Genomic DNA, 13,289 nt, shown 5'->3' on the forward strand with positions numbered 1-13,289 from the left:
GCGAGGCCCCTTTCCTCCCCCGACCCACTGCCCGCAAAACCCTCTCTTTTTCTTCCCTTTTTCTCTTATTTTCCTTTTTTTTTTCTTTTTCCTCGCTTCCCTGGCACAACCCCTTTCCTTCCCCGGGACACCGCCTCTGCCCCGGCCAGGCAGGTGGCAGGGCTGATAAGGGTGGCTGCCGTCCATAGCCCGCCTGCGGGGGGAGAAACGGATGGTAGGATTATTTATGATTCCCGGGAAAGGCGGCTGGATAGACACACCTGTTTGTACGTGGGAGCTGTGTCGCCTCCCGCCAGCCGCCGGCGAACGGGACCGAGCCGCTGCTCGGGCGGTGGCCGGGTCGGGGGCGCTCGGGTGTCCCCCAGGGGAGGCCGTCGGAGCTGCCTCCCGGCACGGAGCTGGCACATCAGTCCTACGAGGTACGGAGCTGGTGCAGCCGTACACGGCCAGCCCTTACTGCTTGAAATAAAGCTTTCTCACAGCAGGCCTTAGACGCCGCTCAGGTTAATCCCCGAACCTCGTGTTCAGGCAGGACCAGTAGTGCTGCCTGAAGAGTTTTCTTCTGTAGAAAAGTAGTAGTAGCCCTAGCGCTCAGAGTCGTCATTCATGTCCGTGAGCCTGCACTTTAGAAAGCTGCATAAACTTAATCTACAAATGCAGTTGCCCGGTTGCCACCATAGAGGAGTGCCAAGTGAGGAATCGGGGAAGCCTAACACAAAAGTAGAATTTGGTGTATTTGATAACTCCAATGAGATTCCTGAAGTTTTGCTCATATGCAATGGTGGCTTTTCATTAATGCCTTTGAATGCTAATTCAGCCCAGTCCTCCATCACCACTGCATTTAAGTGACATAACCTGATCTTTTCCTGTTTTATTATAACAAACACCAAATTATTGCTGTCTGATTTCAAGGGATGCAAAACCCAGTCTCATTGAATCATCAACTTTATTGATTTATTTATGTAAGCTGCTCTCTTCCAGTTTTGGGGGTTTTGGTTTGTTGGTTTTGGTGGGCTTTGTTTGTGGGTTTTTGTTTGTTTTGGGGTTTTGCTTGTTTGCTGTTTTTGTGTTTTTTTAAATTACTATTTGCCTACTTAAGCATGAATACACTTTAAATCAGCTTCTGCTATGCTTATTCATCTTGACCAGATTCTTCAGCAGCAGCCAGTTACATACAAGTATCCTGCTTTTGGAAGAACACACTACAGATGTCCTTACTGCATATTTCTCCCTTAAACTTACTGAAATTGGAAGTGTGCATTCTCAGTGGTTGTAAGTAGCTTATCATTATATGGAATGGTTCAGAGAGCAATTGTTCTGCACAACATACTAAAATGGTTTGGAAATTTTCCACTTCCTCAGCAGCCCACTGTGTAGCAGACCTACTAATCACTGCAATTTCTACTATTCCTTTCATAAAAAGTAGTGGAAGCAACTTTTTATAATTTTAAACACCTCATGCAGCAAACAGGAAAATATTTTTGGCACAAAGCCTGAAGAAATACATCATATTTATATAGAGAACAAATTAAAAATTTTAATAGAAATATTCTTTAAAGAAAGTACCACAGATGTGTATCAGCTGAAAAAAGTACAGTAGCTAGACTGGAACTGATCTCCTTGTTATGTCCCTGTCTATTGTGTCTCAAACACAAAATTATTTGCTGTTTGACATACTTCCTAATCAAATAATTAAACTACATACAAAGGCTACTTTAAATTCAATGCATAGTAGTAAGAAATAAGTGTCAAAAGATGTTTAGAGGTCATTTGCTCTGTTTTCTGCTCTACAACAAGGTCAATTATATGGTTCCTGACTTGTCTAACTTGCTCTTTATGCTGACAGTGACGTAGAATTCACAGCATTCCCAAACAATCTCTTCCATTACTTCTCATCCACTGGTGAGATTCATCACACATCACTTCTGCCCTGAAGTCACCTGCCCAAACCGTAGCTAATTGGTACAAAAAGATAATTAAAGATTCAGGAGGGTAAGACGGACTAGTGTCCCAACATGCTCATCCTTAACATCTTCAGCAAATCTTGCTTGTTTCACATCAAAATATCTTTATTGAAAACACAGACTAATATCTACTTGTATTTTCTGTTTTGGATAGGATAAAAATTTTAATCTTTTCCTTGTCAAACCTAAAGGAAGCCTAGTTTGTAATTACAGTGTTTCCTTCATCCCTAACATTAAACTCCTCAGAAGATGTATGTACCAGTAGTTGCTTCAATTGTTCTTCTTTGTGAAAGGAGTTGTGATGGTCAAAGTAATTCAGTTCATCCAGAGATGCCTGGAAGTTTGCTGTGCATTTTTAGCTTGCAAGTGTCTAAATGTGGATAATTGAAAATCAGAAGGGCAAGCTGGATTAAACATCTCCTCAGCCATATGTATTTGTTCTGTCTCCTTTGCAGACAATGCATATCACCATGTTATCTAAATCTCTTTATTTTTTTACTTAAGGATTTTTGGCATAGACTACACTGCTTATTTTGACACATGAAGACAAAATATATTAATAGCTCTTTTGCCAAACACATTTTTAAAAACAGCAAACATCTTCAGCTAGAGTGAATAAATGTCCTTGTTAACAGATCACTCAGCTATTCATTGTGCAGTTGCATTCTTGAACAGCTTTCTATCAAGTGCTTCTTTCCAAATGGCAATGAAAAGAGTAACTACAGCTTGATGGAAGATTCCTTTTATCTGATTCTGTCTCTCTTGCTTATTTAAAGTTAATCAAATTAATAACTGGTTTCTGGGTACTCACTTAGCTCCCAGAATAAGAAACACCAATTTTTGAAAATAACTCAAAATATTCAGAAATAACTGAAAAGATTGCCTGATCCTCTTCAGTTTCTATTGAAAATGCTTCAGTAAATACTGTGCAGAAGTAAAGCAGTATCTTGTTTGATTTTTTTTTAAAGGAAATATTATCCCTCAAGTTGTTTGCAGTATTTCTGTCTGTACTCTCAGGGTGCCTATGCCACTGTCTCAACTCCTAGCAGATAAAGTTCAAGATGAAAATATAAATGAGATTTCTGAAAAAGCATTGGACACCTGAATTTGAACCTTAAATATTGAATGTTACAACTGAATGAACGATTTGTCTAGAGGATATGCCTTGGATGTGACATACGTCAGAGCATGCCCTGTACATCTCATAACAAGGGCACAGTAGGTGATAAAGCCTGCTGACAGTTACTGCTAATCAGAAAAGCAGCTCTCCAGAGCAAAAGGCTGCTATCTGTGGGTTTTAGCATAGGAGACCAAACTAGGCTTTGCCACAAACCTACTGGGAGCTTTGATAAGATAGCCCCTCTCTCCCTCTCTTCACTTCTCCCTCCCACTTAGATGTGTAACTGGGATGGTATTCCTACATAAGTGTGTGTGGGTCAGCATAACCTCTGGTAGAAGCTTTCATGCCACAGCACCCTGCCCCAGTTTTTAGAAGTTTTTAAGCCACAAACACTTAGTGTATATTGGTTTATGGGGGCATGTCGTGGTGTTGTCAGATCTTGGAATGTCATCCAAGAATACTTCTGATAGCCATTGTTTCTGATTGTTTCATGCTGTGTCATTATTTTGAGGGTTGTGCTGACTGAAGACTGTAGTTAGGAGGGAAGAGGCAGAGAGGCACAAAGGACAAGTTCAGAAAGGAACAGTAACAGCACTTCCTTCATACATTTTAAAAATAATAACTAAATAAATAAAAAGTAATGTTGTGATTTTTCCAGCTCCAAGAAGATGAACAGACATCTTTTTCTTTCAGATCCTAAAATATCTGCTAAAATCTGAAGAGAAATAACTTGGCAAAAAGATTCATGCTTTCTTCTCTACCAGGCTCCCCAAGCTCACCCACAGGGGTGTTGGCCTTTCTATTGAAGCTGCATAGAACTTAATAACAGCTTGTCAATAAGGCAAAAATTAATGACAATATCTTTGATAGGTATAGGAAAAAAACCAAATCCCACTGACTACACAATTATCCTTGTATTATCCTTCTCTCACCATCAGCTTTGCTATATTTATGGGCAAGATGAGTCTTAAAGTGAGTCTAGAAACATTAGTTGGGAAATACTGCAACTTGCCAAATTATATTATCTATGAAGATAAATTCCATATTTGTGTCTTGTGAGTTCCTGGCCATCCTGCCTGAACATGTTCCTGTGAACCTGCTTTAGCAGGGAAGTTGAACCAGATGATCTCCAGAGGTCCCTCCAACCCCAACCATTCTGTGGTTCTGTGACCAGAGAAAATAAACCAAACCATTCTGAAGCTGCTTAGGCAGTTGGGGATTCTTTTGCCATGGCTTCCTTCTCCATGGACCAATTGTATTTTGTCACCAGGCAATCTCAGATTTGCATCAACACTGTGTAGCGGTAAAGAAAAGGGGAAATAGTAACCAAACCTTTCATAGTAAATACCTCAGCCTTACTCTCTGAGTTGTTCTGTAAGCAATTAAACTTTTACATGCTGTTCATAAAGTTCAAAGTAGCTATTTTTATCTCAATTAGAAAGTACCTTAAATTACTGTATATTTAGACCCTAGGAATACAAAGCTAGTTGAATGAGTTGGATTTTAGATTCATAAAATTAGGCATTAATTGGCATAAAAAAGGAGAATGCTTTTGTTTTGTTACAAAACCAGCACAAGCCCTGTTCTTTGATCTTGGAATATTAAATTAGGTGTAACTCTGTTATTTCTACATTTACTGGCAATCAGAGGAGAAATACACCCTGGGTGATGGCATTTCGTGTTGTTATAAATTGTAATAAAAACTTAAGATTAGCATTTCTGTGGCCACCTAGTCTTTTTATTTTCTTTTTCATTCAAATTGCAAAGCTGAAAGCCCTATTTATCTTCAAATAATACTTGCAAGAAATCAAGTTTGTCTTATAATCACAGAACCACAGAATGAGAAAGATTAGAAGGGAGCACTGGAGGTACCCTGGGCCAACCTCCCTGCTCATGAAGGGTTATCTGAGAGCACATGGCACAGGATTCCATCCAGAATGGAGTGTTCTTGAATATCTCAGTTGAGGGAAACTCCACGAACTCTCTGGGCAACCTGTTCCAGTGCACTGTGACTCACACTGTAAAGAAATTTTTCCTTATATTCAGGTGGAACTTCTGTACATCTGTTTCTGCCTTTTGTTCTATTCCTTGGCATCACTGAGCAGAACCTTGCTCCATCCTCTCAACATCCTCCTTTCAGATACTCATAGACAGTGATGGAGTCCCGCCTCAGTTGTCGCTTCTCAAGGCTGAAGATGCCCAGCTCCCTCAGCCCTTCCTTGTAAGAGAGATGCTCCAGTCCTTTAATCATCTTTGTCACCCTCCACTGGACCCACTCCAAGAGCTCCATGTCTCTCTTGTACTGAGGAGCCTAGAACTGGACACAGCATTCCAGGTGAGGCCTTGCCAGGGCTGAGCAGAGTGGCAGGATCACCTCTCTGGATCTGCTGGCACTACTCTTCATGATGCAGCCCAGGATACCACAGGCCTGCTTAGCCATAAGGGCACCGCTGGCTCAAGAACTTTCCATATAGCAGAAAAACTTGACATCCAAATGATATAAGCCTGTGAAAACTAAATAATGACTGACCATTTGGGCCTGCACGAGGCTGAGAATTTTTTTCTTGCTATGTGCTACATGAATCCACTAATTACAATTACAGATTTTTTATTTTATACCCATTTGATACACAACCAGATGTACACCAGAGGGTGTTTTAAACTTTGGCTGAAGGTACAGCCCCATCATTTGGAGAGTAAGAAGTTATGTGTATGTCAGTTTAGAGTGTAGTTGTTTAGACTGGATCCCAGTCTTTGAAAGGGACAGAATCAAGATTAGTCAGCAGGATTCCCAAAGTTACATTCAGTATCTTAATCAAGAGTGTTTCTAGGCTTCATCAGCAAAGTTATCAGCAATTTTCCTGTTAGATTTCATGAGACAGTAAGTGACCAAGATATCCCAGGCAAGACAGGATGCTGCTGCTAACCTCTTCCTTATCTATTTTCCTGTTGATGAGTGGCAACAATGACCTAAATATTTTTGAAGGACCTTGATTAAAATCACATGCATTTAAAAAAAAACTAAATGGAAAATGCAATCTTCCCATAATATAAAATTGGGAGAATCTAAGCCCTGCAAAATAAGCAGTTTGTGTTAAAACTAGAGGTACACAGTGATTGAACAACTTCCTTAAAGAAAAACTGTTCACACAAGTAGCATAGTTCTGCACTGACTGGTGAGTAAAGAGCTCCACAAAGTGTTCCAGTAAGTTCTTTGGGAATCTAACAAGCACAAATAGCGTGCCTTGAAGGAGAAATTAACTCAGGCCAACTTGTGACAGGCAAGCTGTAACCAGCAGTGCCAAACCAGAGCAGAAGAAGAGAAAAAGACATTTCTACCATAACAAGTAAGTCTTAGCATCAAGAAGTGTGGTGTTTATTAACCTTCATGTCTCTGTGGCTGAATTAACATTGAAAGTTGTAATACTCAAAGAGCAGTTATTTATTGTTGAAACCAACACACTCAACAATGATGGAATTGACTGGGAGAGGTCCGCTATCAAAAATCTTTAACCAGTTCAGTATCTGATAGACCACTGAAGGCTCTGAGAAAGAAGATAAACTTGTTGAAGCACAAAGACCAACAGTATAAACCCTGTATGCTTTTGAAAATATAATTAAAGCCTCAGCAAGACTGAGTTTTAAGCTGTTGAGTCATAATGAGAACATACACACAAAAAGGAAAAAAGCATGTCACCAAATCAAACATCACATACGAAGCAAAGTATAGAAACCACTTTCAGTTAATAGATGTGATAGAAGAGATTACTTGGGTAGATAACTGTTTTTAGAAATTTATTGTGACCTTAAATAGAAAATCTACTTTCAAGGCTTTTCACAAGGGGGAAGCTTAGTTACACAATTCACAAGATACTTCAAATCAGATGACCAGATGAATTTGAATTCTGCATATACAGAAATTACATTTTGCTGAAGGTACTGTATTGCTGCTATTGAATCTCACACTGCTTTTGGATAATTTGGCCATAGGAGAGAATTTGAAGAGGGAAGAAAAAGAAAGAGAGAAGGTCTGTAATGCTGAAAAGTCAGCCAATAACAGTGCCATGTTTTTTGGTAAGAACTAAACCTGACAACTTCAGGTTTTTGTTGGAAGTGTTTAATTAGAAAAGAACCCACAATCCTTCTTTCCAGCACCCACCCACATTGCACTGACTAAAATAGACCATGGAGCTACAGACAGTTCTTCCTAGATCATCAACAGAATTCATAGTACTGAATAGCAGAGTTATCTTAATTTCTTTAGTCTTTGTAATTTTTTTTGTGTTGAGATCATATTTGTTTTAAAAGGAGCTTCAATTTTACTTTTATAGGCAGTGATACTTACTGAATATATTCTCTAGGTGTGTGTTAGGCAGCACCATGGCAGGGTAGAAATTGAACCTGTATCCAACCACAGAGCTTGCAAGCCTGCAGTATTATGCAATATCCTTCAGTCCACTTTCCTTTAAAAAAAGTTTCCAAGCATTGAGCAACATCTTCTGAGGAGTTTAATGTGGCTTTGCAGACCAAGATGGGCTCTGGAGGAAAAAAAGAATCAGAGAAAACCTTAAATAAAAACCCTTACAGACCCTGCATTGTACAAACAATATGCATGCACAAGAGAAACAGTTCATATAATCATACAGTCTCACTTGGAAGCACCCTTAAAGATCATATAGTTTGACCTGCCTGCCATGGGCAATAACACCTTCCACCAGACCAGGTTGTTCAAAGCCCCATCCAAGGCCCTGGCCTTGAACACTTCTAAGGATGGAAAGTCCACAACTTCTCTAAGCAGCCTGTTCCAGTATGTCACCATCCCCAGTAAAGAAATTCTTCCTAGTATCTAATCCAAACCTACTCTTGTTAATCTTGAGGCCATTTGCTCATGTCTTACTGCTCTCTTGAAAAATCCCTCTCCAGCCTTCTTGTATCTCCCTAAGCTGCACAGCTAGAAAAACACTTACATAGTAGATTTAATGGAGGAATTACAGACAGTATACTTTGCTTCCATTTAAAGCTCTGATTCTCACAAAAGGACAGAGTAGTTGTACTTGAAACAGATTGGAAATGAAACACAGGACCTAAAAGTGTTACCCTGATGAATTGGCTTAGACTAAGCAGCAAATACTATGGAATAAGAATGATCACTAGCTTGAGATTAAAGTATTACTCTAATTGTCAGAGCTTTTTTGGAGCTGAACAACTCATACTGCTACCTTAGCACCACCTTAAAGATATCTGTTCTCATTGTCACCGGACTGTTCTGGTTTTTTTGCAGCATCTGAGAAGAGTTGATGTTCAACAGCAAAGGCTTCAGTCTGGAAATGGTCTCTGGGATGACTCACATTTCTGAGGTCTCTTCTTCCCTCTGCCTCTATGCCCCACACCTTCTCTCACCTAGATATTCTACCACAACTTCTGCTTTCATTATATTTTGTTTAGACATACTTGTACTCACCTGCTACATGCCAAAGAACTCAAGTACAAATATCTCAGCACAGTTAAGAAAATGCAAGTGGGAATTTTTATTGTATTTTCAAAGCATACAATAATCTTCTTTCCACCTCTGTAAATGGGTGAGCCCTGGGGCTATTGAGAAAACTTTTGGGTCTGATTCAAACCGTGAGAAAGTAGATGCTGGCAAATTCACCAGTTACTGCCCTTTCTCTTTCAGTTTGCAAGTAACGGAAGTTCTGGTATCAAAAAATTTATATCTGTGTTATTTAAAAGTTGTATTTCATTTTTCATTTTCCAAGATGGACACTTATATAAGCTGCTTAAGGAAAAAAATTACTGTGATTGTATTGTAGGGTTAACAACCAGAGACAAGAATTCATGATAGGATTTACTTTTTGGTTAAGGAGTAATGGGAGAAGACAACAGTCAGGAATTTCAGTTCCTCATACATTCTCAGGCAGACTTGGTCAAAAAATAAGAAGCCAAATTATGGCCACTAAAAGCTAGCATTTTCCCCAGAATGCTTATCAAATATTTAAGTATCAAGGACAAAATCAAGAGTTACACATGGGGACTTCAGATCTAGCCTTTGGAGAATAATTTGCTGAAACTTGCAATTCAGTCTAAACTGAGTCAGATTTTTCTTCCCACAAAAGCATCTACACTCAGAGACTGACAATTGCATAATCTACTGGGTGGCAGACAATTAAATCTTTGCCAGACTGGCTGAAAATTTTAGTTCATAGAGGTGTTGCACTCACCTCGTATTTGTATCTATGGCCTTAGACTACTACCTGTTTACCATCAATCCTGAATTTTGCATGCAAGAATAAGAGGGTCTAAATTAGTGTTGTGCAACATGGAGAAGAGCAACCAAAGGAGTATGAAAGAAAGGCAATCAACAAGACAGTTGAGAAACAGGAAGCTGAAAGCAGACCATCTTTTTAAGCTGCTATTTACATTTTTTAAATCTTTGTGCAAAGGATATGAACTTCAATCCTAGGACTAGAAAAGAGTACAGCATGGTAAAAGATAAAGGAGTTCTCAATGATAAGGCTCCAAGTCTCTCATCACTGAAGCCTCTCATTCCTGTCTCAAATAACAAAATAGCCATCAACTACTGCATTGGTTTAGAGTTGTAGAATAAATTTCTATCCTACTGAAAATGAGAATTTCTGCACTGCTCAGGAAAAAATTTAAGTGCTGCTGACCTTCACTTCTTGCTGAAGATGTGCATTAATCCTCTTAAAATACTTTTGATATGAAAAGCTTTTGTTTAGATGCCCATGTATGCTAAAGGAAAAAACCCCAGAAAATTAGATGTTATTAGCTGCACAATTTTAAGACCAAAAAAAACCCCAAAGTAATAGTCAAGAACACAGGAAAATTTAAGAGTACAGTCATAATTACATTTATTAAAAGACATGCTACAACAACTAGAGTTAGGAAAGTAGTTAGGCATAGATATCATGTAATCAGAAACCACACTAACCTAAAAAACCAGAATATATTACAGCGCAAACAAAATCATATTCACCATGCACTACACAGTCACAAAATAGGTTTCTTTTATACATCTTATATCTCTTCAGTTTTAAGTCATCTCCACAGATATAAAATACTTTTCATGCAATGCCACAAGATGCTTTACAAATGAAAGCTTTTGCTTATTAAAATATACAGACAATATTTTTATATAAAAACATTTTTCATTTCCATTGTTTCCCCAAACACTCGTTTTCCAGATTAAAAAAAAAACAAACCAAAACCAAAACAAAACATGATGCTACAAATATTTACAGTATTTTCTTGTGTTACATGAACATTTTTATAAACTGAAATGGAATTTTTATGAACAGATCATGTGAAATGAGGAAATGACAGCAATTCTTAGAGATGTTTACTGTGTCTTGAGTACAGTACTAAAAGCAATATATTTACTTTTTGCATTCTCTCACACCATTTGGTTCACATTACTATTTTCATTTTCCACTGTTTCTACCACCAGTAACAGTCTCAAATAGAGGCCACTTTGCATTGGGTCTTCCCATCAGAAAGGAATGTGAGAGAAAACAGGTTTTCATATCTCAGTAAAACCAGAACACTCTTTGGTCAGAGAATTAAGTTACATTCTGATGCAATAATCTGCTTGGTTAGCAACTTTCATGTTGTGCTGCTGCAGTTCTATGGTGAACTTCTGTAGAAAGTGGGTAACATATTCAAAAAGAATTGGAAAGTGCTTGAAATCAAGTTTATGTGTGGCAGCTTCCCACTCATAAATAAAGCACAGTTTCCAAGAACTGAAAAACTGCTTACAATGATGACATTAATCTGCTAAAGTAAAAGCTTTCTTCATTCATCAAGGACCTTCAATTATGTAAGCATTTAATTTCTTTGGGACTGCTCCAAGCACAACATGTCATTATTATCTGAAGTAAGAAATAATGTGAGTTATGCTTGGATTCCTACGCTTTGCAGTAAAAAAAAAAAAAAGAAAAAAGAAAAAAAACCACCCTGTAAATGGGAAAGACAGTAGACTAATTAAATCCGTATTGAAACAGCTGTAGTTCACTTCTTGTATAGTCAGTAGACAAAATTAATTTTTCACAATATAAATATACATTTTCCAGAGGGGAAAGATGTATTTATTATACTTAAGACACCTACAGATATGAAAAACCCTACATATAAAACTACTGAAGGCACAAAAACTTTGGTCCAATTTTGTTCCTATATCACATCCCCCATCAATAAAACCCTGAAGTTAAATACTTCAGGAATTTTATATTCTAACTGCTAGGATTTGCTTTGAAAAGAGCAGGCAAAGAATCTTTTATATAGCAAACAAAACTTCAGAAAAAAGATAATGTAAAGAAAAAATTCTGTGCAATCTGACTAGTATTGTTTCAGCACAACAGTAACAAGACTAAGCCTAGTAGTTGTGCTCTGGCTAACACGTCAGGGCCAAAGGTTAAGGCAAACAATGCTTTTTGTAGGCAGTTGACCTCTCATTTGAAAAATAGAAATATAAGCTAACAGCATAAAATGTCAAGTAGTAGGTCTACATCTCTTATAAAAAACCCCAACTTACCACTTTCCTACTGACATGAATCAGAGGAGGGCAACATAATTGATCAGACAGACCTCACTGGCACTACTATCCACAAAGACTAATAGTTTTCTTGGCACACAAACACAGGTTTGCTGCCTGTAATCAGAAAAATGTCAAAAATAGGCAAGTTTCCACAGGTATGTGGAATATCTTCTGAATAAAAAGGACCTCAATTTATCAGCACACAAATCCAGTGCAACTTACAGGACCAGCAGACAAGACAACTGAGTCAAATTATAAGTCAAAGTTTCAAAAGTTGATTCTGATGTTTTAAGAGTTCTGCAGAAATTAAAAAAAAACCAAAAGTTTTACCATTATATAACAAATCAAGGATCATTTGAAAAGGCACTTAGCTGCTCCTGGGTTGTTAAAAAGGCCTTATTACACTTTGAACCAAGTGTGCATCCATCAAAAACAATGGACTAGGAGGTAACTCAGAGTTGATTCAAGGACATGACATATACAGAGGCATAACAATACAGTCACAGAATCATAGAATATGCAGAAGTGGAAGGGACCCACAAGGATCATCGAGTTTGACTCCTGGCCCTGCATAAGACAGCCCCAAATAATCCCACCATGTGCCCAAATTCCAATTTAAACTGTGCACATTACCAGATGTTTCACAAACAGAAATTAATAACATATGTTGAAGAAATTATAAACATATCTTTAACAGCTTAAGGCCACAGTATAGAGAAGATGAAGCCAGAATCCTCTTCAGAGTTACACAGGGAACAGGGAAAAAGGCAAAAGACATAGAATGTAGTATGTTTAAAGCTTTACATATTAAGGAAGCAAATTCACATTGAGGACTGCCAAACGGAACTGCGAAGAACAGAGAATTTGTTCAGTGTAATTATTTTTTTTAAATTAACATGGACAATACTTTGAGTAACTGCTTAAAGTTATCTATAATCTGACTAAAAGGTAGGACTAAGGCCTTTGGAGGCCCCATTCCATCCACATCACCATGAGACTCTGTAGAATATCATTCTTTCCTAAATCTTACTCTTTTCACAGATATCAAGGGCTTTAGAGAATCAAGAACTGAGATGCAACTGTGCTTCTGCACCAGGGATTAATGAATCAATCACAAAGTATAAAAATTATTCCTTCTGCCATGCTTCTTCACTAACAATGCATTGTAATAACTAAGGTGTTATGGTTATGCTTTCAATTTTCCAAGGTGGAACACTAAAGGGGAAAAAGTAGCCTTAACTAGTGCCTTTCATGCTGCTAAGCAAATGTTAAGGCGTACTGTCAAGTTCCAAAGCTTATCTGCATATCTTGTAAAAGCAGATCTCCCTAAGAGGTAGCACCTTTCAGATACACACAAATCTAAAAGTATGTTGGCAAGAATAATTTGGTTGCAAAAACAGAACAGTAAAGGTGAATCAAGATACACAATACTTGTATCACAAAACCAGAAAGCAAACATAATAAATACCAACATTCAAATTTTTTCTAAGCTAAAATTTTTTAAGATTCCACAGGCAGTCTTTTCATCAATGCTCACAGTCAAAGGAAAGGTGTTTGAAAGGGCCAGTCAAATCTGGTGAACCAACAAATGCTTCTGGGGCTGTATCCCAGCCAGGGGTTTGGCTGCATTCACCATGGGACTTGCTTTCAG

General features: G+C 38.1%; 1 protein-coding gene across 1 annotated transcript in view; it reads right to left on the bottom strand.

Annotated features, from left to right (window-relative positions):
- SUSD1 (sushi domain containing 1) overlaps positions 1-7,614 on the bottom strand; it is a 49,220-nt gene extending 41,606 nt beyond the window's left edge. Inside the window, exon 1 of the mRNA XM_005425332.3 lies at positions 7,430-7,614. Coding sequence (XP_005425389.2) covers positions 7,430-7,466 — 37 coding nt within the window. The 5' untranslated portion in view covers positions 7,467-7,614. The remainder of the gene's footprint in view (positions 1-7,429) is intronic.
- Positions 7,615-13,289: the final 5,675 nt, after the last annotated feature.

The sequence above is a fragment of the Geospiza fortis genome, unplaced genomic scaffold (assembly GCF_000277835.1).
Source record: "Geospiza fortis unplaced genomic scaffold, GeoFor_1.0 scaffold203, whole genome shotgun sequence".
Classification (NCBI taxonomy): Eukaryota; Metazoa; Chordata; class Aves; order Passeriformes; family Thraupidae; genus Geospiza; species Geospiza fortis.